This window comes from Urtica dioica, chromosome 9 (genome assembly GCF_054948205.1).
Source record: "Urtica dioica subsp. dioica isolate 48M chromosome 9, U.dioica_male_clone48M_v1_H2, whole genome shotgun sequence".
Lineage (NCBI taxonomy): Eukaryota > Viridiplantae > Streptophyta > Magnoliopsida > Rosales > Urticaceae > Urtica > Urtica dioica.
In genome coordinates, this window is record NC_142764.1 from 27,145,583 (window position 1) to 27,171,940 (window position 26,358).

General features: G+C 36.9%; 5 protein-coding genes and 1 pseudogene across 6 annotated transcripts; 2 read left to right on the forward strand and 4 right to left on the reverse strand.

The window, feature by feature from the left end:
* Window positions 1-359: 359 nt before the first annotated feature.
* On the reverse strand, window positions 360-1,916 carry LOC149386375 (myosin heavy chain-like protein). 2 transcript variants are annotated; one of them, XM_089625031.1, is made up of 3 exons: window positions 1,716-1,894; window positions 1,502-1,601; window positions 360-1,410 (listed from the first exon to the last, which is right to left on the reverse strand). In XM_089625031.1, the coding sequence occupies exons 2-3, from the start codon at window positions 1,587-1,589 to the stop codon at window positions 572-574; spliced, it is 927 nt and encodes a 308-aa protein (XP_089481157.1). In that variant the 5' UTR covers window positions 1,590-1,601; window positions 1,716-1,894; the 3' UTR covers window positions 360-571. The 2 variants fall into 2 exon arrangements, with proteins under 2 accessions (XP_089481157.1, XP_089481156.1); XM_089625030.1 differs by having other exon boundaries at window positions 1,502-1,916.
* A 452-nt stretch (window positions 1,917-2,368) lies between these two features.
* Window positions 2,369-3,854, forward strand: LOC149386376 (F-box protein SKIP19-like). Its single transcript, XM_089625025.1, has 2 exons — window positions 2,369-2,770; window positions 3,007-3,854. The coding sequence occupies exons 1-2, from the start codon at window positions 2,457-2,459 to the stop codon at window positions 3,653-3,655; spliced, it is 963 nt and encodes a 320-aa protein (XP_089481151.1). The 5' UTR covers window positions 2,369-2,456; the 3' UTR covers window positions 3,656-3,854.
* A 2,300-nt stretch (window positions 3,855-6,154) lies between these two features.
* LOC149386377 (cullin-1 pseudogene) lies at window positions 6,155-8,414 on the reverse strand (annotated as a pseudogene).
* Window positions 8,415-9,054: 640 nt separating this feature from the next.
* Window positions 9,055-11,154, reverse strand: DEG5 (DEGP protease 5). The gene is made up of 8 exons (XM_089626591.1): window positions 10,861-11,154; window positions 10,573-10,722; window positions 10,430-10,492; window positions 10,237-10,326; window positions 9,815-9,937; window positions 9,661-9,748; window positions 9,510-9,584; window positions 9,055-9,390 (listed from the first exon to the last, which is right to left on the reverse strand). The coding sequence occupies exons 1-8, from the start codon at window positions 11,104-11,106 to the stop codon at window positions 9,284-9,286; spliced, it is 942 nt and encodes a 313-aa protein (XP_089482717.1). The 5' UTR covers window positions 11,107-11,154; the 3' UTR covers window positions 9,055-9,283.
* Window positions 11,155-12,165: 1,011 nt separating this feature from the next.
* On the reverse strand, window positions 12,166-13,048 carry LOC149386379 (uncharacterized). Its single transcript, XM_089627116.1, has one exon. The coding sequence runs from the start codon at window positions 13,004-13,006 to the stop codon at window positions 12,221-12,223; it is 786 nt and encodes a 261-aa protein (XP_089483242.1). The 5' UTR covers window positions 13,007-13,048; the 3' UTR covers window positions 12,166-12,220.
* A 9,398-nt stretch (window positions 13,049-22,446) lies between these two features.
* LOC149386380 (uncharacterized) lies at window positions 22,447-23,937 on the forward strand. Its single transcript, XM_089626972.1, has one exon. The coding sequence runs from the start codon at window positions 22,486-22,488 to the stop codon at window positions 23,869-23,871; it is 1,386 nt and encodes a 461-aa protein (XP_089483098.1). The 5' UTR covers window positions 22,447-22,485; the 3' UTR covers window positions 23,872-23,937.
* The last annotated feature ends 2,421 nt before the right edge of the window (window positions 23,938-26,358 follow it).

The window sequence follows — 26,358 nt, forward strand, 5'->3', positions numbered from 1 at the left end:
TTGGTCTGCCAACAATTATTTCTGATTAGCATCTACGAAATGTTAATTTATCTCATTATTTTATTCACCTGCCAAAAAGGTACTTACTGACAAACTAGATCAGTGTTGGTTTGGCAGATACACATTCTCAGTTAATATCTTGTAAGACGAAGCTCAAAGGATTAGCACCTGAATAGATTCATGCAGCTAAAAGAAGCAATGGAACCATACTCGTCTTTATATAGAACTTGGCTATAAACCTAGTTGCTAATTGTTACTTGTTCTTTTTAGTTGTCAGAGGAAGTGGATGTTATTTGGTTATGCATGAGTGTAGGGCCATGGTAGTTCATATGAAGATTTACATAGGTCAAATTGCAATCAACGTGCAAAATTTACTATTCCTTTATACCTTTTCTGTCATGTTTTTTTTTAACACATTACAAGTGTTTCCCACTTGGGATATCTCCAAAGGCACAGGAACAAACTGTGAGAGAACCTACGCTCTCTATACACACACAAAAAAAAGAGACCCCAAAAATATTCCCAAGGCCATGAAATGCATGGTTCTCTGGGACCCCTTTCTTTTCTCTTTTCATGCAATAACTGAAACCTTACTGGCTTTACTGTCGCTTTTGTTCTTGGGACACTCATTTTTCTTCTGCTGCTTATGCTTTGTGAACTTTAACGCCAAGCACTCAAACATACTCTCAAGAGCTGAAATTTCTTCTTTGGCGTCACTCGCCGAAGAGATTTTTTCCTTCAAGCTGGAAATTCTCGCAAACCCTTTCTGAACTTCCGATTCAATCTCCACCATCGTGGATGTCATCTTCACGCCCTCGTCGTGTGAATCCTTGAGCTTTCTCTTCAAAGACCTATACCCATCAAGGGATTTCAAGAGCTGCTCCGAGAGAGCCTTGTTTCTGTCTTGCAGCGCCGAGTTTCCGTGGCCGGTCTCTTTCTTCTCCTTGTGCTCCACAGCGCAGGTCTTGACCTTGGCGAGCAACATGTCGTTCTGAGCCCTGAGATCGCTCACGAGCTCTTCCAATCCCCCGACCTCTTGGACTTTCCTCGAGAGCTCCGCGGCCATGATCTCCTTCTCTTTCCCCAAGCTGGTACACATCATCTCGAGGCTCTTCCTTGCCGCCAGGCTGGCGCTGAGCTGTCTCCTCAGCTTCTCTTTCTCGTCGATGATCATCGGCTCGTTGGGCTTCTTGTCCTTCGGCGCGTTTGCCCTCAGATCGGTGTTGCATCTCCTGAGCTCGGGCTTTCGGCTCGACGTTTGAGATTTCTGAATCCGGGCCTTCACGTCCTCGATGATGCTCATCATCCCAGCCACTCTCTGAGCCTTCCTTTCGTCCACGGCCTCTTTTATGCACGCCTCATTGTGATCTTGGATCAGTTTCAAGAGCAACTTCACATTCGTCGAGATGCCTAAACACAAAGAGAGATTATATCAAACCTTCCGAGCTAACGGAAGTTAAAAAAAAAAAGAAAAAAGTTGTGAGGTTTGTATGTAGATCACCTTCAAAGCTATGATCTTCGGATCGTTCGGCTTGATTCTTCTCCGGAGCTAATAATTCAGGAGACGAAAATGCTCGGAGCCCGCTCATATTGGATTTCTTCTGAAGAGATTAACGTAAGAGCACAATTAATAAGGTCCAGCAACGGTGGATCAACAGACAAAAGAGTGTCTAACGAACTGATTTTATTTTTATGATTTAATTTATTTTGCTAACATACGAAAGTAAAAAAGAAAAGAAAAGAAAAGATGGAGAGTCGCTCTCTCCTCTTTCTCTTCTTTCTTTCTCTTTGTTTCTAATTATTGAAGATTTTTGTTTGGTTGGAAGTAAATATTATGGGTTCTGCTTGGCCATTCGCTGTTTCTGGAACATAGTTGGTTGGTTGGTAGGTAATTTGTTGCAATGAAGCGCAATTATTGGTCAGGGGTTTGACTTTTTCGTTGGCTTTTCTTTTTATGGTTTAGCGCTCTCTCTCTCTCTTCCAAAGGGGTTTTTATACAGCCAAGTATTCCTTCTTACACTTTCATAGATATGATTGAGACAGATGTTATTTTGTCTTAATTTGTCGTGTAACTTGATTCCTTCTTACACTTCCATACATATCATAAAACATGTATTCTTATCTTCCAAACATATTTTATAAGAAGTTTGTTAGAAATAAAAACCTTAATTTAACGACAATCAAGAATACAAGTAATGAACGACATTATAGATTGATCTGCATACGAGCAAATATAGGAGTCGATTTACTGTGTGTTCTACTTGTATTAATAGTGATTTTCATTCATGTAAAAAAAAAAACGCTAAAAATAAAGAAGTATACCCGACCCGACGACCCGAATAAGATAAATACGTGATTGTGCGCGAACCCACAAATATACTGTTCGATTTCCCGATTCGATAATTCGAAACCCTAAACTGACCCAAAACAGGATTCTCAGGCGATCTCCGGCGTCGATGTCTTCTTCTTCAGAAAACTCTCCGCGGAACTGGCTGGAGCTTCCTCGCGAAGTGACGGCGTCGATAATGTCCCGGCTCGTGGCGGTCGATATCCTGACGAGCGTTCAGTTCGTGTGCAAGTCGTGGTTCGAGATCTCCAAGGATCCTCTTATCTGGCGGAGGATCGACATGTACAAGATCGGCGACCTTGATCTAGATATGGACTTGGTCAGAATGTGCCGCGACGCCGTCGATCGGAGCTCCGGATTTCTCGCCGACATCAACATCGAGAACTTTGGAAATGACGATCTTCTCGAGTACATCGCCGAAAGGTAAAACAAAAATATCACTTGTCCGCCATTTTCTTAGGGTGGTAGGGATGCTAATTCGTTAATTAACACCAAGAGAACCGCAAAATCTTCTTCGCCATTACAATTACAAATGAATTAGGGTTTTTAATTTGGAGGAGTTTAATTTTTTGTATTTTGGTCGAGGAGATGTGTTCTCTTTTCCGAGAAAATGAAATATGCAGAGTCGAGACTTCCATTGGCAAACTTTTTTTGAACAGGTCTAAAGGGCTCAAACGCCTTGGGCTGGCTTGTTGTTATCGTGTATCGGAGGAGAGAATGATCGACGCGATCTCGAAACTCCCATTGCTGGAGGAGCTTGATCTGACTCTCTGCATGTTCTCTGTGGAGATCCTCGAAGCCGTCGGGCGTTCGTGTCCCCGCCTGAGCTCACTCAAACTCAACTCCAACGCTTATAGTATCCCCAACGACTTTGACGACGACGCGGAAGTCGTGCATAATGCAGAGGCGGTCTCGATCGGAAAAAGCATGCCCGGGCTCCGCCGCCTCCAAGTTTTCGGAAACTCCATGACCAACATGGGATTGAAGGCCATTCTCGACGGATGTCCTCATCTCGAGTCACTCGACCTGCGTCGCTGTCTCAACTTGAATCTGGACGAGACTCTACTGAAGAGGTGTAAAGACCAGGTCAAACATTTGCGTCTTCCGTTTGACCCGACCGATGACTATGATTTCGTCGCGGGCCATGGTGACGGTTCTGACATGGGATCCTTTGACGATTGCCACCATTGGTTCTCCGGCGTCGAAGAGGACTATTTTGAACTTATGGACGACGACTATATTGACGACTCTGACTACTCTGATGTTTCTGACGAGGGTGAACCGTTCGACTACGATGACTTGGTATGAGAAATTCCTTGTTTCGTTATATGTATGTTGTAAATACTAAATAGGAAATGTGATAAACGGCTGAACATCGCCCTTGAACAAGCTTATCTCTTAGATTGTACTCTTAAATTTTAAATAAAGTGTAGTTTCTATTTGATGGCGTTGTGACAAACTAGTGTTTACTTTATTTTGGCTTAATCATTGATAATTTTTTTTTTTACCGTATTACAATTTTTTTGGCTATCCAATATGCATCTAATCCTGCAGAATTGATATGATTTCAAATATATTAACTTCAATACCAGCAAATATTTACTCACTTCCGTACGGGCTAAAAAAAATTGCCTCTGATTACAACACTTCAAAATCGGGCCACAACCTTAAAAGAGGCAAAAATCCTTTTAACACTTGGATAATTGAGTTGTGATTTTCACCACTGCAGTTATAGTAACGTATAACTAAACATCAAAATACTCGCCAAATATCAGAGTGAGTTGTGATTGTCTTCCATGTACAAAAAGATCATCCTCAGTTATATAATTACATGTAAAACTAAACATCAGAACAGTTCCAAAATATTCGACAGTCTGATGTAAAATACCATCCTCAAGACTTCTCTAGCAGCTACGCTTAGATTTATATATAAAAAAAAAAAAAAAAAAAACCCTTCATTATCGGCACCTGCATCGAAGAAAATATCTACATTGTGTCCCTACATTCAGTTGAGAAAAAAAAACCAGATTGAAAAACAGACCCCAGTAAAAAAAGTCTCATCATAGTTACATTGTATACCTCTAGAAAAACACTTGTTCAATATTCATCAGTTTCTGTAGGCTGTTTCTTTTTCTTTACTTTTCCTCTCGTGCCTTTACCTTTGGTTGTGGCTCATTAGGCCATCCTCGTCTTCTCTTCACTTTCGGTTCCTTTAGCATGTCACTTTTGGGAAATTCTCTTCACCGTATACTTTTCAATTGCAGCAAGCCAATGCATGAGAACACAAGGACTACCTCTTGGTTGCCAATATCTACCACACGTACACCACTTATCATTTAGTTTGGAACCACCCAGTTTTGTGTCATTGAACTTGATTTCGTTGAAGTTAAAAAATGCAGCAAGATATTAAGCTAGTTGAACAAGAGAAAGGTTTGAAGAGCACATGTCGTGCAACAGACCGCATCGCCGGGTCGGAAGTGTCCTCCTCCGAATATTGTTGCTAATTCTGCACAAGAAGCCGAGATGGCTCTGCTTTTGGCTAAGTTCAGGGGTCAGTAAAGAATTGTAATTGAAAGTGACAACAAAAGCATAATGGAGGGTCTAGAAAATGTCTGTTTTGGTTTTTGCTTCCACTTTTTCAAAGTATTCTAGATTTGTGTAATTGCTTCGAGATGGTTAATTTTGTTTGGATTAATAGTGAGTTGAACCAAGTTGATCACCATTTATGTCAATGGGCGGTTAGGTCGAGAGACTCAGATTTTTTTGTGTTCTAAGGGCTTGTGCGGAGCACTTTTGAGGCGGATTCCGCTAGTTTAATCGAGGTAAAAATAAAATATTCTCTTGTCCACCTTGGTTAGGGTTTCAGAGATTCATCCTACGCAGAATAGAGACTTTCGTTTCAAAGATTCCAACTTTGCGGAGTCTCGCTTGTTTGATCAGGTCAAAAGAGCTGAAGCGGCTTTGAGTTGCAAGCTGCGTCGAGCTATCGCCGGAGAGAATGATCGGCGTCATCTTTGATAAGATTTTGTCATCTTTATCAATCACGCAATTTAAAAAGTCAGAGAAGCATCTCTCTCTCTCTCTCTCTCTCTCTCGTATGATTTCATCGTTGCAACGGTCCACATTAAACTTTTAAAAACAATGAAGATCGAGCATAAGATCTGTCCGTTCATGAAGTGCTTGCTATGGCACTACCTCGAACGCTATGATAACTCGGTATGAATTTCCAACGCCTAAAACAAACTATATGTTGAATACATAACACAAAAGGGGATAGTTAGCTGAAACATTGATCACGGACAAGTTTGGTTTTGAATACAGACAAATAAGCTATGTTTTGTTTTACATCAACTCTTCCTGTGATTGACCTTTCTGCTTTTGACTTTTTTTTTTTTTTGTTTTACAAGAGAATGCAAATCTGTATCTTTTATTTTATGTGAATCACTCATAAATCATTTGGCGGGAAAGTAACACACCAAAAAAGAGACGTCAGTCCACTGGACTGACCATTTGATATTTTTCATTCCATCATTCAACCCTTTACTATCATAAAACAAAACGTTATTCCCTGTTATTAATAAGAAAATAAGATATAAATATAAAATCTGTTAATATGAAGCTGTGAGTAGAGTGAGCAGAAGAATCTATTAGCACTTAGCAAGAACCTTTAATTGCAGTGAATTTGGAAATTATAAATATTGTAAACATTTGATTATTAATCAGAATACTATTGTGCTTTTTTATCATGTATGATAAGTTACCATTTACAATTTACATCCAGCAAAAAAAAAATAAGATTGTCATGGAATGGAAAACACACATGAAAGAAATTCGTAAAAATAAAAGGCTGAAATAAATAAGATAGCTAAGCAATGTAATGCAAGAGATTAGCATCTCCCTCGTCTCTCTCGATGAAGTCTCTCTCGATCAGCGTCTCGATTCTCTTCTTCATGTCCTTAACGTCCGGCACGAAAATCGACCTGAGTTGGTCGATGCATTGGGCGAGCAGTTGCTGATATCCCAACTCTTTCCTGCTCTTCATGATTCTCACGATCGCCGCGTCGATGCAGAACCGCCTGTTGTTGTTTATCTCGACCCCAATCCTCTTCTCCGCCTCTCTCTCCTTCTCCACGATCTTCGGGACCGGAATCTTGAACCGTCTCGCTTTACTCTTGAAGCCCGTGTTGAACCGAAACACGTCGTCGTCGCCGCTGCTCTTCGTGAGGACGTTGTACTTGGCACAGGAGAGGGAATTGAGCGTGGCTCTGACGACGGCCTCGTCCTCAATCTTGGAGTCCTCGCAGATCTCCGAGTAAGAAAGCTCGTCGCTGTCGTTGAAGAGCATCATCACGATCGCCTGGTACGGCGTCACGACCATCTTGAAGCTTTTGGATCCGAAGTTACCTACCACGTGGCAGCTCCCGAGCGAGTACACGAAGGTGAGCCTCCGCGACTCGAACTTGGAGGCGTAGAATCCGGTGAAGCCATCGATACAGTTCGCCATCTCGTCAGGAACGGAGAGCTTCTCGGCCTTGAAAGGGACAGGCCATCGGTGAGCAGTGAGGACCGAAACGGAGAGGCTCGCTCCAATGGATAAGGACTTGTCGGACATGTATTTGTAGAAGTCGGCCTCGTTCTCTCTGCTTATCCTCACGTCGTTCAACATCCCTTCGAGCTTGTGCGTGCACCAATCTCCGATCCTCTGCTTGATCTTCCCGACCAAGAACTTGTCGCGGCTGTTCTCGGAGTCGCCGTTCTTTCTTTGATCGGAGAGGAGCCGGTTCGAGAGGTTCTTCCGGTGCCTTTCGACGAAGAGATCCTTGTCCTTGACGTGATACAGCAACCCCACCGCGTTGTCGAGCGCATCCTCGGCGGCCTCGTCGCTCATCCTCTCGTCGTTCCCGAGAATCTCCTCGCAGAAGGCCGCGAGAAGCTCCGCGGTGTTCGGATTGGCGTTGGTGAACTCCTCGAAGGCGTCGAGCAGAGCCGTCTCGAAGAACTCGTGGCCCTCGAAGCGTTTCTCAACGTACACCTTGTACCGCTTCTGAATCTCGATCAGCCTCGCGATCGTCGCCGTCGACGAATCTCCCCGGACGGCCTCCGCGCCTTCCTCCTCCACGAGCCGCCGGAAAAGCTCCGCCAACCGCCGGAGCTCCTCCGGAACCTCCACGTAAAGGCCGTACATGGCCCGTAAGGCGTCCACGTCATCGGCGCGGACGAGAGCCGAGAACCCGAACCGCTCGTCGTGGAATATCCTCTCGGCCGGAGCGACCAGGAGCTCTCGGCGGACGACCTCGGCGATCTTGGGCCGGGTGGCCGGGTGAAGATACCTCGCCACCCTGGCGGCCTCGGCCTCGAGAGCCTGGGCGGCCATGGCCAGGTAGGCGGGGACGGGGATCTCGGCCTTGTCGGAGGTCCAGCTGGCAGCCACGCGGGAGTAGAAGGCGGCGGCGGAGTCGAGGAGAGGGGCCTCGAGGTCGGACTCGTAGACGGAGAGGTCGCCCATGCCCATGGCCACGAAGAGCTCCACGGCGGCCTCTCTCACGGCGGAGGCGTCCACGGGGGATCGCCCCTCGCGCTCGGCCTCCACGAGAGCCACCACGGCGGCGGCGGCGGCGGATTTGGTGTGGAGGAAGACGCTGTCCCGGAAGGAGATGGTGGCGGAGTCGGTGAGGGAGGGGAGGCCGGAGCGGAGGAGGTAGCACCGGTCAAGGTAGCTGAGGAGGCGCGAGGACCACCGCGCGGTGACGGAGTGGCGGTCCCAGGATCGTCGGAGCCGGCGGAGAAAGTCGTAGTGGTGGTGGTGGTGGTGGTGGGAGAGGGAGGGGAGGATGTTGGTGGAGAGGTGGGAGTGGAAGGCGGCGGAGCAGGCGGCGGAGAGGCGGTGGGCGTGGCGTCGGCGCTCGGGGTCGGTGGAGCAGAGGTTGAAGAGAGCGGAGTGTAGAGACATGTAATCGTCGACGGTGAAACAGCCTCCCAAGTCTGGTTCTTCGTCTTCCACCACTCTCACTACCTTCTCGATCCCTTTGGTCATCAAAGCCAATCCATCTTCAATGTCGATCTTCATCATCCTTCTTCTTCTTCTTCTTCTCAAGTCAATTCAAAGCTCTGTTTAACTTATGCAAAGCGACGTATAGTGTTATATTAGATGGTGATAATCGGTGACGAAAAAAAACAAAGGGACGGAAATAATGAGCCTAAGGTTTGTTTCTGTTTGAGACGAAAGTGATATATATATAGTTATTGGGCGTGTGTTGTATTCCTAGTCGGATTAGATTTTGAACTCCGACAAAATATAAAACATAAGCCATATCGCAAAATTAAAAGGCAAAATAAATGATGTATTGTCGTTTTTAGTCGTTTCTCGTCTTGGCGTCGTTTTTCATCGGCGCCAATACGAAAAAATAAAAAAGGGGAAACAAAAGACGAAGAAAAATAGTCTTTTTTTGTTTTTTTTGTTTTCGCAGAAGTTTAGAGCCTGAAAATTGGTTCTACACGAAGCGAAAGTGAATTGCAGATTGAGAATCTGTGCATTTATATAGTTTTTTCAGCCCTATGTACTTGTATCGTTGACATATTAAGGATTCCTTCCTACTCTAAATACAATTCGACATCTACATTTAAAATTCCGGGTCCTATTATAAATATTAATGTAACTACTCAATTAATTAATTATACACGTATAATCCTAGCTTAGTCCTATTCACAAAAGAATACAATTAAAATATTACAATTTATAAAATTAATTAAATTATAGTAAAAAAAAATTAATTAATTATTTTATCACATACACGGCAAAAATAATTTTTCAATATATATAATAGATTGTTGAAAGATAATCTCATGTAGTGGTCTCAAAGAATTAGAATTCCCGCCGTGTTACGTACAAATGTCGACTCACAAGTGGCTGTGTTGGTACATAACAAACCGGACGATTCAAAACCTATTGCTGTAAGGGGTTCCATAAACGATGAGATACGGAACAGTCTTCACCACGGTATCGATCGGTACTGCGAAGTTAACACCCGACGACATTCCCGAGCCTACGAACAAGAAAAATAATACTAACATTTAATTTAATTTAACTTTTTGTTATTTTTTTTTATAGCTGTTAACAAAGGGAAGAAAAAAAAAATCTAAGACTGAGAATGAATTTTCACACCTTTACGCGTGAAAGTTGCTGTATTGACTCCGATGACATGGCCGTTGGAATCGATCAATGGGCCACCGGAATTCCCTGATCAGATGTAATAGACATTCAAGTCGGTAAAAAAAAAATAAGGAATCTTTTATACAGTCCTGGGATTTTTTACCGGCGTTTATAGCCGCATCGGTTTGAATGGCGCCTCGAATAGCGCTCCCGTTCGGCGAAGGAATTTCTCGGCCTAATCCACTCACCACCTGTACTAATCTTTAGGGCAGATAATTTCAAGAAAATATCGACAATACCGAGGTTCGAAAACCTACCCCGGTGGTTAGTGTGTTCTCGTATCCGTAAGGATTTCCGATAGCGAAGCAGGTTTGACCGACTCGTAACTCGCGAGAAGTACCGACCACGATAGGCTTTACTTCGTATCCTTCGACATCAACCTATAAATAACCGTTTAGTAGTGGAGCTGAATTCATCGCCTACACTATGAAAAGACCTTATCAACAAGAATTCTCGCTGATTTCAAAATTGCATTATGTTCGCTCTAGTTTTCTTTGTAGACCTCCCAAGTGGACTTAGCTCTCGCATTGACAGTGAGCCACCAAAAATCTATGTCTTTTTTTTTCTTCTAATTAGGTCGGATTCGAGGCTCAAGCCTGACATAGCTCACAATACTAAACCTCTTTGATTTTCCCAAAATACAATTCGGACATTTAGGCGTTCAATTCCCTTATGATACCTTAAGAACAGCGAGATCATAGGCCGGATCAAAACCAATCATCTTGCCTTCCCTATAAAACTCATTTCCTTTTGCATCTACCAAATACACCTACAAACAATTTATTGACCATTTAAAAGAGTGAATAAAAAACCAAAGACAGGCTCAGTAAATAAAACAAGAAGCAGAGATTTTACAAGCCACAATACAAGACCTTACAGCGCCGTAATCCACTCGCATCAGTGACCAACTTAGATACAACGTGGTAATTCGTAACCTGTTTGATTTTGCACCAACACAGACAAGTTATTCACTAAGGCTAAAAATGATTATATATATAAAAGTAGAAGAGCTTACAATGTGACCATATTTATCCCAAAGGAAGCCTGAGCCTGTGCCATCCACTTTTGCAGTGTTTTCCTCTCTCACCGTGAATTCTTCAGGAGCAATCTTCATGTTTTTGTCTATTTCAAGGTCTTTAATACAAACAACTGATGGGGAATTTTCCTATACGTTTGAAAAAAAAATAAAAATGACTTCATTTTCAACTTAGTTCATAGCTTTTTGTCATAAAGAATCCCCAAAAAAGATGGTCCCTTTACGACAAGTATTTTATGAATTAGACAAAAACAGAGAAGGGTAAACCTCGAAAAGACGAACAATTCGATCCTCTTCTTGCAGAGTATCATCGTATTGTAGTTGTTGGGCAATTGAGAGATTAAACTTGGGAGGTAAATAAATTTGGTTACACAACTGAAATAACGAACTCAATGCAATAGTTTGGCCAATCTGTACGATTCTTCGTCGAGTGAAGAGACTCTTCTGAGTAGTAGAAGAAGAGGTTGTTGGAATTAGAGAAACGTTGATTTGGCAAAGATAACTTGACACCATTTCTTGTCTTTGTTTTGGATCACTTTCATCACTGTTCCGTTACTAATATCGATTGTCGTTCATGTGTTTCAGATTGAGCAGTGGTGATTATTGGAGGGGGGGTTTTACTGGGCCTCGAGTTAAGCCCAATCTTTCTGCATAGGATAGCTGGACTAAGGTTTGGGAATCGGACACTAATAGCGTTTGTTACTTTTGGCGAATTTATTATCAAATTTGTCATTAAATTGTATATTTTATGATAAATTTGTCAATAAAAACGAAATCTAGTGACCAATTTGTCAATACTCCATTATGCAATAAATATCACATCCAACAATAACTCATTGAAACTATTTTTTACTTTAAATTGAATACTCTGTATATATTTTTTTTATCTTTAATTTATGCTCAAATCCTCCTGTTTATTTTATTTTTCACGTATGATCATTCACAGTTATTTTCTTTTTATACGTATGATCACTAAATAATTTTTTATTTTTATGGTAATTTATATAATTTAGAAAATTTAAATGAATAAATTGTAAATAAACAAAAATAAATGCAGCATTTTTTAGTGTCGCGCTTCATTAAACGACATACTGTTCATCAACCCTTAAAATTGCTATATTTTTTTTAAGGACGGAATTGGTGTCACCGGAGATTAATGAACTCACAACCTCACCAACTAAGACATAGGTACAACTGTTCATCAACCCTTAGTGGGTATAATAGTTCAAATGGAGCTAAAATCTTACTCTAAAATTCGTTTTAGAGTTCATTTGGGTGAAGGGTATCTTTCAAACATGGGTAGAAAGATTCATATAAAGTGAATAAATAATTTTCCAAACGAAATTAGTCAACACAGCTCTTTATTTATTTTAACGACTACCAGCCAGCAGTAGTCTAGCATAATTACACTAGAATATATATATATATATATATATATATATATATATATATATATAAATAACATATAAATTTCAGGTTCATGAAAAATATATAGTAGGGAAGATTTAAAAAAAAAAAAAAAGTGAGAACAAAACTGTACTAATTATATTATAAGCATTAATATCAAAATCAAACAAAAACATCAAAACTTCTTTATTTATCTCAACTTTGCAAATGAAGTTATATTCTAGCTAGTAATATTACTATCTTGCCGTGCTTGAAGCCTAATCTGCCTGTTGAACCTCTGAATGAACTCTTCCACTCTTCTATGCAAATCATCGTCCGACATGTTCGAAAACTCATTAACTTCATCTTCTTCTTCTTCGACCTTTTCGCCTATATTCGTCTCCGATCTTCTTAGGGCTACTACGCAGTTTTTCGCCTCGTCAATCACCACCACTTTTTTTGCCTTCTCGGACTTGCTTCTTCTGTAATGACCGCTTCGACTAACATTATCATGATCTTGGATATCATTATCATTATCATTTACGTGGATAATCCTCTTCTCTTGGATATCATGATCTTCCTTTTTTATTGGGACGATTTGCAATGATAGTAGGGTTTCGCCACCTTTTTCTTCCACGTGATCAACATGCATGCTTTTTTGTTGGTCAAGTACGTGGCTTTTATCATTGATCACCGGGGTTTCATTATTATTATACTCCGAAGGACTTATTGTCACGCGCCTCGGCTCGGCGTGCGCTAAGTACTCGTCGTACGAGTCCTTCGAGGAAGAAGAGAAAGCGCCATAATCGGCGGCGATGATGAGAATGAGAGTGTTTGAGATGAGAAACCAAAACTTGGTGGTCTTGAAAAGAGTCGAAGGTGAGAGGTTGAAGATGTAGAAGATTGAGATGTAAACAAAGACCGATAAAATGAAGGCAAAGAAAGACATCCCTTTGGCCTTGTTTTGAGGTTTAAGATGATAGGGTTTCCGTGAACCTTCCATTAGATATGGCGATGATTCAGTCATTTTTTTCTCTTGAGTGAGGAAAAATAGTATTGAGTATGTTTCTAGAAATGTGGTAGGATTTTGAATGATCGAATATGGTTTCTTATATATAGGGTGGTGATCAAATAAGGACGTGCCAAATAATTGAAAGGCGTTAAATTACAATCATAGCCCTCTTCATAATTTTATTTTAATCGGTTACGTGCAATCATGCAATATATATTGCTCAATCAATAATTTATGTATAAATAATATGGGGATGGACTTTTTCAGCTGGTCCCCATAAAATATTATTTAAAACAAAGTTTATTGAATTGGAAAAAAAAAACGGTTCCTAGATTAATTGGATTAGTATTGAAAACAGCCGAATGAAAAGAATCGTGCTCAAATACATAATATATATATATATATATATATATATATATATATATATATATATACACTTATACATATGATATGTTTGATCTGTAGCTAATAAACATTTGTTACCCAAATATGTGTTTGTGTGTGTGACAACTCAACTAACACAATACTTAATCAAAAGTCAAAGATGATCGCATAACGCCATGTCAGCGTAGAGATGACACCACAGCGACATATGGCACATATATAGTGAGAGTTCAACAATGATCATGATCCTGATCATGTATATCAATGTACCAAACCTATAGTATATTTTCATAAATAAATATACATAAATATGATATACGAGTTGTTGCTTTTCTTCAAGTAATTTGCTAATATTGGACCACCTATTATACATGTACGTTCCTATCTATTTCCAAGTATATCCTGAAATAGACACCTAACACCAACACTGCTCTAAATGTTCGATGATTACATAGATGATTCATCAACTATTATATTGTATATCATGAATCACATTTTTTCCTGCGACCACATTATGAATCTCACGATTTCTATAAATGGCTTGTTTTAGTGACTATGATTTCTCACTGAATTCTATATATATATATATATATATATATATATATATATATATATATATATATTATATGTAACAAGAAAAAATTAAATTGTCCTCTTCTATTAGGTACATGTATTTATAGGTTTCACAGTATAAAGCTGTACATTTCGAACTTCAGTAGAGAAGCAGGTCCCAAAATATCCTTAATAATTAACGGAATGTTGTTTGATTAAAAAGAAAAATGGGTTACGATTCTCATTAAATTAACCATATACACTAGCGAGCTTTCCTGACATATTGTCTAACATAGAGAAATAATTAAATCATATCCTTTTGAAGTTAATCACACAAAGTAACAAATTCTATATGAAAATAATGAAGAAAGGGAAAATATCACTAAAACCCTCGACTTTAATCAAAATGGTTGATGTAGCTAAATAGTCAGTTTAAAATTATGATTTTGCAAAATAGTCAAGGTTTGTCTTAATATAGTGAAATAACTAAAATGTACAGCAATCTGATTTAAAAAAAAAAATTGACCACATGATTAATTTTTTTGAAAATGATAAATTACTTATAATAATCGTCAAAAATTTTAATCTTTGTTGTAAAAGAAAATTTGAAAACGTAAATTTGACTACTTTGCTGAAAAGTTGAAATTTTGGTTATTTTGCTAATCAATAAGTTTCAAATGGTTATTTTGTACAATTTTTTCTTAATCAAATGACATAATAATACCCTATTTTTATACTATATCATTAAATAAACATCATTTATTTCTTACTTAATGATAAAAACACCTTTAGTTTTTTTTTTTTTTTTTTGTGATTTAACCTTAAGTATTGTTGATTTATATACACAAATATTTTTAAAATAGCCAAAATTATATACATTTAACAGCTTCTAGTATAAATATATTCAAGTTTATCTAATTTAAAAAGTTTATAATGTTTATTTTTCTATTTTTCATAGTAGTCAACAAAATTTTAAGCTAGAGGCTACTAAATACTAATATGATGTTAATTTTGGCTATATAAAACTATTTGCTACAAAATTTTAAATTAGAGCCTGTTAAGTATTAAAAATGTTAATTTTGACTAAATAAAAAATATTTGCTTATAAAAGTCGACAACAGTTAAGTTTTTGTGTCAATTAAGTAAAAAACGAAATATTTTTTATGGTAGATGTGAAACAGATATTTTCCCATTCATAACAAAAAAAAACACACACACACACACACGAAGCCCAAAACAATAATTTGATTGATTGTTCAATGCAAAATCCTTTAAAACGTCCATAAAGCATGCATATTATTGGGTGTGGGACCCTAAAATGAAAACAGCTCAACGATTTTGCTTCTCTTAATTCACGGTATCTATAATCCTACAATTATACACATAAATTATTAACATCATATAGCATGTGACCCACAAGTACTAACGCTAGATCTGTCCTTTAACTAGACGCCAAGGTCTAGGCCAGCTTTGCTTCATTGCCACGTGTATGCTGGATTGAAGCTCGTAAAGCGGGTGGGAATCGTAATCAAAATACTTCAATCATAGGACTAATAATGATGATTATTATAAATAGAGATATTTGTACTTATATAATACTATATCGTATAAAAGGCTTTTGTAATCTTGCGTCGCTATAGTCAGGATTTCAGTTTTCTTTATTGAAAGGGGTGTGTTTTCAAAATTCTCTCCTGATTGCTTGGCTTAAAACTATTGAACATTTTTTTAATGCATAATTTTAACTCTTATTATATTTACAATATACAAAGCTTGGGGAACAAATATTCATTGGAACATTTTTTGGACTTTGGACATTAGGGATTAAAACTCAGTGTGGCCAATTGTGATTGGTTTATACCTATCTCCCAAATCTCTAATGACACCATTTATCCATTTTTAAAACATATATGAACGTTTACTTCAAACATGATTCAATTATTTAGTATTAACGAGAGGAACACTCCAAGGACAGCACGACAAAAACGAGTTTCGAGTGCTCTGGTAAATAATATGAAAAAATATATATAAGAAGAGATCCAACTTTGATTACGGAATAAAGGCCATGATTTTTGGCTTATAACGATTTTGCTTGGATGATATACATTTTGATTAATTTTTTTTATATTGCATAATTTGAGAAGAATGGTACGATCTCATTCTTGACTCGTATGTTGCAATTGTGTCACCACACAACAAGGTGTTTGATCAATAATGACATAGTTTGCCTCCAATATTTCATCTCGTCTCTCAAGTTAAAATTAAAGATATTGAAATATTTGAAATATATGACATAGTCTCACAAATCAAGTGTACCGTCTAAAAATAATGATTGAGCTCGGTCTCAAATTATTTGTGCCAGATAGACAAGTTGAAGCGCGGGTTGCAAGTGAATAAGGTACACATCAGTATTTAAATATGTGTCGACCATCGCCTTGATATCAAGACGTTTGATAACCAAATGGTTATTTTCAATTTAAATTATAATCAAATTATTCGAATATTAAAATATAGTCTAACTTATGCGTACTTCTAGTAATATACCTCATACATCTATATTAGTTTGAGGTATAATTTTCTTATTCTTAAACAGTTTAAATAAAATTTTAACGTAGACAATTTAAATTTAATTAGGCTATATGCCTAACATCCATGAAATAAATTCCTACCAAATCTGCTATTTTGACTAGATTGTTTACATTGACGAAATATTCTCAACAAATCAAGCAATCTTATTATATATATATAAGGATGGTCACCATAGTCAATCTTGATTATCGGCCTGTGTAAAGTAAGTTCTACGCTGGTAATCAGAAGTAAAGTTTTGCAACTCTAATCCTAAGCAAAAGAAAGTCCTTTCACTTGAACAATTCCCTACGATATTGGTTATATTTTCCTTGTAAATATTTATTTTTATCATTTTTGTTGTTACCCGAATTCAATTTTTTTTAAAAGAGTAATTGTGCTCATATCACTCAGTTGGCGTATATATAATTGATGTAAGAAGAGAAAGTCATAAGCACATATTGCGCTTATAAAATACTAATGTATATATAGACGGAGCTGTGATGAGTTTAGACATCTAGATTTTGTAGTGGCTAATTATAGTTAATTACAAGTTAGTATGAGCTGGACTATATGATATGGATGCTCTAATTACGTGGATGTTGAATAGCTACGTCATTATCATCGCTGTAAATATAACTTCTTTATGATTTCGGCACATTAGAGTGACCTTGAATGAAGTTGCCAACTAATACTTCTTATGTTTTCATCAAGTTATTTAATATTTTGTGATGCATTCATGGCCGTAGAAAGTCAGAGTAAAAACTTTTTTTTTTTGGTCAACATTAATGAGACACTTGTTGGAATGCCAGCTTGCAACGTGTATCGATCTTAGTTTGCGGGCGTCGAATCTCCTACGGATCTGAATGGATCGCAATGGGTCGAAAATATCTCGTGGTGTTACGACTGTGGTGGAGATTTTCGGGAACTCGACGTGGGTGGTGTGGTTAGATGTGATCTTCTTTTTCCTTAGCTGAAAGATACAAGGGTTGATATATGAGAATAAGTGAAGAACATGATAATTGGATTGCTCAAGCTCTTGGACAACTTTTTAGAAGGAATGTAATGTGGCATAATTTCAGCTTTTATTTGTAAAAAGAAATATAAGAGAGAGAATAATTCTTCTTCAATTCTAGAGAAAAAAGAAGTAGATCATTAATTCCTTTTTTGTGTTTTTCTAAATCAAAGTGGAGAGATGTGTAGTAACTCTAGTATTATTTTTGCGGGTATGTGTTGAGAGAATTTTGAGAGAGAGAGAGAAATTGTAGTATTTCGCTTCTCTTAGAATTGTTGTTCATTTCTTCCAAAATGTATGTAGTATTTATAGGAAGTTTGATTCTTGGGCTCCAAGTATTTTAGGCTCAGCCTTGAGAGCCGTTTTGTGGCTCAACTCTTAGAGCGGCTTAGCCCTCAGAGAGTGGCTCAGCTCTCAGAGTCGTTTCGTGGCTCGGCCCTCAGAGCTGTTGTGTGGCTCAGCCTTTAGAACCGTTTTGTGACTCAGTTTTCGGAGCCGTTTAAGGCTCAACCTTCAAAGCGGTTTCGTGGCTCAACCTTAAGAGTCGTTTTGGTTTTAGCCTTCAGAGCTGTTCAGGGCTCAACCTTCAAAGCCATTTTTGTGGCTCAGCCTTAAGAGGCGTTTTGGTCTTAGCCTTCAGAGCCGTTTACTTGTCGTTTTTTTATTAGGAGCATTGTTTTTCACGTGTGAAAAATAACGGCATATAAAAAACTATTTACTTTTAGTAAAGATTGATTGTTAATAAGATATTGCCACGACAATTTGACAGCACGAAAATGTCGTTGGAGCACCGATACACATAGGGGATTCCAGTGAATTGATCAGCAAATATTACCATGTTTGAAGGTTCAAACGAAGTTGAAACGGTTTGGGACGGATCTTATTTATATGCTAATAGACGAGGTATTACATAAACGTTTTCAACCGGCTTTTGTGACAATCTTTTAAATTAATGAGAAGATTCTGAGAACGTAATGCATGCAGAATAATAAACGAACACATAAATTAGTAATTCATAAACGTATAATTCATTTTCACAAAAATAATAATAAACTCATTTATGCTTATGATACGTCCAAGGCTTCAAGCACTCGTATAAAAAGAAACCTTAGCAGAGAAACACCACGAGAATAAGCAACACAAGTCATTCTTTACTTTTAACCTCATCGTGGTGAGTTCATTTCTCAATTCAGCTTTTACTTCTCTGCGAGCTATATATGAGTATTTGCCATGCGAATAATAGGCGAGCTAAACAACATCATTGTTGGTTGGTGGCTACTAGGTCCAGTAATTGTAGGAAATCTAAATTAATGACCAGAAATACATTTGGATACGTGAAAGGCAAAGTAGTTGGGAAAATTAGCTTGTTCAAGTTCATATATATTTGGATACGTGAAAGGTAAAGTAGTTTTAAGGTAATTTAATTCATTAAGTTGTTATAAGCAATGAACTTGATTACGTCAATAATTTTTTCTTGACAATTGTAAATCTGTATTTGTTTATCAAGATACTTACATTTGGGACCTGGACAATTTAATACAAATTCTACTACATCTTTTTTTATTTACACTTACAGGACCTATAACTAGTTTTGCACCCAGTTTTTGAAACGAGGTACAGTAAATGTCAATGACGAAGAAGATGACGATGACGAAGACTAGCTAGCTAGATAGATATTTGTAGAAAGTTTAGTTGAATAAGCAATCATGTTAATTCTAATTTAGTTTTTTTTTTTTTTTTTTTTTTTGAAGTGGGGATTGAACCCACGACCTCCACACAGGAGGTGGTGTGAAATTACCACTAGGCTATCCTAGGTACCGCAATTCTAATTTAGCTTTTTAGATGCATGTTTGTCGACGGTTGACGAGGATCTTGTCATATGATACATTTATATATGTTATTTATACTTAAGAAATATTCATATTTCTTATTTTTAGTTATGATTAATAAAGTCATTTATTATCTTCAATTGGTAAGTATAATTTGTTCCATAAACTATATATAAAATAATTAAAAGAAGGAAGAAAACTGAGCATTTTCAACTCTTAAATTTGAATTTATTTTGTATATTTATAATTTTATAACGACTGTAAACGATAATTGAAAAAAATTCTTTTTTATGTCTGTTTTATGGCAGTAGGAGTTAAAAATAAACATTTTATAACTGTCAGTAACAATAACAAAATCTAACAGTCATAAAATATGGAAAAAAAGACAATAAAAAAAAAAAAAAAAAAAAAAAAAAACACCAAAATCAAAACTCAAATTCTAAAGTTAAAGTCATGACCAATAAATCTAAATCATCGTCGGTAAATGGAGGGAGACTTGAAATGAGATTGATTTTGGATGTGTTTGCTTGGAATTTATTTTTTCCAGATTTTTTAAGTTTACCAAAAATAATCGTAATGTTGATAATATCAATAAATCAGATAGATTATTGACGATCATGTAAATAAACTAGACAAGCGAACTATTAAAAAAAGAAAAAGAAAAAAGAATGATAATTCATTGAAAGTAGTTTTGTAGCAGAAAAATATGTCATAATTTTGGATTAATTTTGACATCTTGATTTTGGTCCAAAAGTAGGTTTAGGAATAATCCCTTTTCTTATTAACCTAGCCCAATATTTTAAACCTGTTTCGAATAGTCCAGTCCAATGAATAGAGACCAGTCTGAGGCTGGACCGCTAACCAAATATATACAACTTCAGAGTGTTTTAATCTAAATTATCAAAGAATTTTTTTCTTTTTGAAACCCTACTAGTTAAGATACCAATTTGAAAACAAATCTAGATTTAGTCGATATATGTCGAAATATGGAGAACCCATTTTGTAGCCATTAAAAAGACAATTATATTCTTTAAATCATAAAATTATTAAAGTTTTCACTCTCTAAATCTTTACGATTTCTATGAAAACTATAGTTGTGATTAAGATTTTTAAGCTTTTTCAACCTCCTGGGTTAGTGTCGCTATTCGGATTTTTTAGTTTTTTTGTGTATATATATGAACAATTTTTCGTTGGGTTTTCGGGAAAAAAAAAAGAGTTTTTTTCGTAAAAAAAATCCAAAATTTCAAAATTTATTTTATGATTTTTTTTAACAATTTGTACATATTTCAAAAAAATTGTACATTTTTCGAAATTTTTTTTATAGATTTTTAATATTTTTTTCACTGTTAAAGTGTTATAAATAGTTTTGAATTTTCTGTGGAGATCTTTGAAAAAAAAAATGGACATTTTGGAAACTTAAAAAATGTAAAAAAAAAAATTTAAAAATTTAAAAAAAAACTTTAAAATGTTTTAAAAATTTCAAAATGTCAAAAGATTTTTAGCCATAGCATTTTTAAAATACATACAAAACGTTCGAAAAGAACATAAAAACTTCAAAATTCATGAGAAGTTTGAAAATTTAGAATACAACCGAAATGCCTTTTTTTCTAAAAATTCAACAAATAATTGTTCAAAAAATACACCCAAAACATTCAGACAAAAAAAACCTACAAAAGAAGAGCGAAACTCACTCATGATGTTGATCAATGAATAGTGAAGTTCTAATGATTAGAGCGTAATTTTAGCAAAAACACTCAACAGTCGCATAAGGTAATTGTCTTTTTCTCAAGTAATATAATATTTTCTTAATATTGACCAAATGTAAGATTGTTTTCGAAGTTAGTCTCTTTGATAGTAGGGTTTCTCAAAAAAATTCTCTAATGAAATACATATTATATTATAGATTACATATGTTATTAATTAGGCATATCACTTAATTAGCCCTTGCAATTTTTTTTTTCTTACAACTGTGGTATTAAATTAAATCATTCGTTACAGAATTTTTTTTTGGTTGCATGTGGAAGCTTCCTCACCCTTCAGGGGCATGAACTTGAGCGCTTGAAGATAAAAACATACTTCAGCTCAAAGGACAATATTCTAATATTATTTTTATAGAATTTATTCCTTTATTACGTAGACGTAGCTTTCAAAGTAACAAATACTTCCAGCTGATCCCACTCATTTCTATAACCTTCATATTTACAATTTTTTTTTCTTCACATTTCTATTACTGATCTGGCGAATAGTAGTCCTCTCTTTGCCTTCAAAAGAATTTGACAGATATGAAATAAAAACTCACAATTAAATGTTCTTTAACCATTGGTTACACAGACTAGCTGTAACAAAAAAAATACAACACATATATATCACACACAATTGACTACACAGAGGCACAAATAGCTTTACATTTACACACTACATGACATGGTGTGTAAAGTCTTGGCTCAATTCCAATACGCGAAAAATGCAAGTAACAGAAGACAAGAACTGTTTCGGTGAAAATGAAATCCACCAATTTCAACTTCTTTTGATTTTGCTAGAAAGATGAATGGCCTTATTTGCAATAAAAGAACAAGAATAAATAAAGGCAAGGAATATACAGAAGATCTCGCAACTTATTGTTTGGAAACCGAGCTCCGAGAGAGAGAGAGAGAGAGAGATATGAAATGGGTTTGCTTTGTTTGTTTGTTGTTGCATGAAAGGTCGTGAGAGAGCGTCAAGAGAAGAGAAGTTGGGAAGTCCCATCATGTAAACCATTCTCTCTGTGGGAGACTATAATGACCCTTCTGACAAACTTGTTCCTTCAAAATATTAAACCTATTTATTTATTTATATATGTATTTTTAACTATTTCCTATTGTCACTTTCTTTTCCATGCAAAACCAATAACTGTCATATTCAACCACACGAAAAAAGCTTGAGGTAATTCGGCCACAGAGGCGACAACTTTCAAGGGGTTCAATTTCATTGCAGCTTTATTTTCTGACACATCACAAATAACACCAATCTCACCAATTCAAGCTTGCAAAGATACTCCTCCTTTGTATATGTATATACTTCACTCATTTCACAAAACACATCAATCAGTTCAATAGTGGGGTTTCTTGTTTCTTCTTCGTCTTCGTCTTCTTAATACTCTCTCTCTCTCTCTCATGGCTTGTAATAGTCTGTCTTTTTTCTTTGTTATGTTGCTGGTTTTGGCTTGTGGGGTTTCTTCAGAAGATGGGTTTGAGTCATTGGAGATGGAGAAAGAAGAGCTCTTGGGGCTCTTCGAATTGTTCGAGGCTCTCTTAGACGACAAAGATTGGGCTCAGGACCATCCTCAGCCATGCAGCGAAACACCATGGCCAGGTGTCCAATGCGAGATCGGCCAAGAAACCGCGACTCCGCTTTTCCACGTCACCAAAATCCACGTCGGACCGGACGTTGACCCTCCATGCAAAGCCTCGGCCACTCTCTCGCGCTCTCTCCTCAAACTGCCTTACCTCAAGACCCTCTCGATATTCAACTGCTTCTCGACCCCAAATTCAACCCTCACTCTCTCTCCTTCTCTCTTCGGCTCGCTCTCCTCGTTGGAGCACCTGTCCCTCGTCTCGAACCCTTCTCTCTCCGGCGAAATCCCGGCGACTTTGTCAAACCTCACCGGGTTGAAAATCCTGAGCTTGTCCCAGAACAGCTTAGTGGGAAATATACCGAGAGAGATCGGTGGTATGGCTTCTTTGGAACAGCTTGATCTCAGTTACAATAATTTGACCGGTCAAATCCCTGGAGAGATAGGAAGGGTTGAAAAGTTGACCATCCTGGACTTGAGTCGGAATTCTCTGGACGGTCAAATCCCTTCTTCGCTGGGTCTACTCGACTCCCTCCAAAAAGTTGACTTCGGGTCAAACAAGCTCGTGGGGACAATCCCACCGGAGATAGGCAATCTCGGCACGTTGGTCTTACTTGACTTGAGCAACAATCTACTCAACGGTCCAATCCCCGACACCCTCTCGGGCTTGGAACGTTTAGAGCACTTCATAGCCGATCACAACCCTCTAAACTCAAGAGTACCCGAATTCTTAGGTCTTCTCAAAAAGCTTCAAACCCTAAGTCTCTCCCGGTGCGGACTGAAAGGCACAATCCCTGGTTCGCTCTCTTCGCTGAAACACCTCTCATCTCTCTCTCTCCACACCAACGGTCTCACCGGAACAGTCCCTCCGAGCCTAGGGACGATCCGAACTCTGGACCTCCTGAACCTGAGCAACAACAGACTCACCGGAGAGCTCTTGCTTCGCCCGGACTTCATCGACAGGCTTGGGAAGAGACTCGATATCAGAGGAAACGATGGTCTGTGCACAGCGAACAGGAATGTTTCGGTCGACTTTGAAGCGCCGGTTTGTTTGAGTGTGAACGCAAGTGGTGGTGAGCCGAGAAGAAGCGACGAGCCGTTGGCTTGGCCTCACCCACGGTCGGTCTCACGTGGAACCTCGTTGAAAGCTTATTATCCGTTTTTGTTTAGCCTTCTATTACCATCTCTCGTTAGCTTGTTATTCTAATAATATAATATCTTGTTTCTGATTAATTCCAACTCCATAGGTAGCTCAAGGGCTTTGTTTGTTTTCTTTGTTAATGCTAATCTATTTTAATATAGTTTGCAAGTACCATTTATTGTTTTTAGTTATATACATATGTACTTGTATGATCCTAAATTTCACGACTATACTGACTCAATTTTGTTTTTGTTTTTGGTCGTCAACAACACTTTGAAAGCATATGTGTTATCCTATTTTCTAAGCGTAAAATATCACTTCGTGTGGTTTTGTACTCGATTCAAGTTTTAAAATAGTTTAGTATTAAGAGAGTCCTACATACACATCTCTATTGCATTTTGCATGAAATTAAGATATCTGTATGATTTCTTTTGCATGAAATTAATAAATCTATATTCAATTTCAAAGTACAATATTGCATTTTTTTTAATTATTATTTCTTTGTAATTCAGAGACAATTAGTTACGAGTTCTGAAGTTAGTTTAGAAATTAACTTGTATTCTTACTTTTGAGGATACAGTTCTTTACTTTTGTTGGAAAATTAGATTCTATATCACCTCTTTTTATATATTTTTTTTATTATTAGTAAGCGAAAGTGCAACAGTTACTTTGGCATTTCTTGATTTAAAAATATCTACAAATAGGTGTGTAAAAATTGGCAGTTCTTCTTGACAAATTTTAGCTCAACGATTCATGCTAATAACCAGAGGTCCAAAGCATTAAAAACTTTGGTCTAAATTAGGTATGTACTGTTTAGGATTAAAGAGAGAATTAGAACTTTGTACTTTTTTCTTCTTAGTTTCTATATTGGAACAATGTGGTATAGTGAATGAAATCAGCCTGGAAAGTAGAAAGTGGAAACTATCCTTTCTTCTTTACTATTTTTTGAACTGAAAAGCACAGGAAGTGAAAATTATTCACCAAAAGTACATACACTATCATGAAGGGTTCAATAAATTTACAGTCACTTTGAAAAAATTACAGCCCCTTCTGGCCTGTTTACTACCACGTCAAAGAATATTTACCCTCATTGTTACACATCTTATAGCATGAATGCCATGACTCCATGACTCACAAAAAAATGCATATATGTGAGACGCTATAGCAGACTATAAATCTTAATAAAATAAAACAAACTAACACACACACACACACACACACACATATATATATATATATATATATATATATATATTAGCAATGATAATATTTTCCACCCCTAGTAGAATCCTATGAACAAACTATAAATGTGTGTATAATTTTAACCGTATTTCATTTTTCTTATCCTATCCTGACCAAAAACGGAATCGAAATAAGAAAATGGAAGGCATAAATACAAAATGTCTGAGCGATGAGAAAGCTCTCAAGTCTAATCAATGGCAATGAGCGTAGTTTGTCCGAGACAGGCTTTTTGGGAAAAAAGAACGCAGAGATCAGCGTGTAGGGTCTAGTCTCATTATATATGGGAAGAGATTATGTATTTATATATTAATTTTTCCAGCAAAATAAAAAAAAAAACATATATTCATTTCATTCATACTGGCAGCTGAAAGATTCTAGTATATCTTGATAGAAGAGACGGCCTTGTTATTATCTTCTATATATATCCTCCTCTTGGACCCAGATGAAATAGTAGAGGTGAAGGGTTTGCATTGTTTTTAATTCTCATTGGGAGTTATTATAAGTTTTATTTTTGGAGGACCCAATGGGAGTTATTTATTACTAATATGTATATATTGTTTTTAATTCTAAGTTTGTAACACAGCCAAGTCTGACTTCCGTCTGTGTCTGCTGTGAGAGGAAGTACGTACTCTGTGACAAGCTCCTTTGGCCAGTCACGCAATTGTTTATTTCTTCAAAGTGATCGATATGTTTACATACGACCCCAGATTGATATAGCGTTGTCACAATATTGATAGTACATATCTACATAAATGATCTCGTTTGGAACACTGGTGGTGAGTAATGATTTTTATGTACAAATTACTAGTAAATAGTCACAAACTTTTTTTTTTTTTTTTTTTTTTTTTTTACCGATGTAGTTAAATAATCAATTTAAAATTATTAATTTATAAAATAGTTAAGGTTTATCTTAATTTATTGAAATAGTCAAAATGTGTACTAATCTGGTTTTAAATTTTTTTTTATCCCAAGATAAATTATTTTGAAAAGTGATAAATTACTTATAATAATAGTAAAATATTTTAATCTTGACTGTCAAAAAAATTTTGAAAACGTATATCTGACTACTTTGCTGAGGAGTCGAAACTTTGGCTATTTTACTAATCAATAAGTTTCAAATAACTATTTTGTAACTTTTTTTTTCCTTTCCGAGTTATTATATATAGAAGTACAAAAATAAAAGTGAAGTAATACTATGTGCTCTCACTAGTACAAAAAAAACCTTTGGGTGCGACTTTTTTCGCACCCAAAAATCAATTTTCGCACCCAAAGATATCTTTATGTGCGACTTTTTCGCACTCGAAAGTCCGC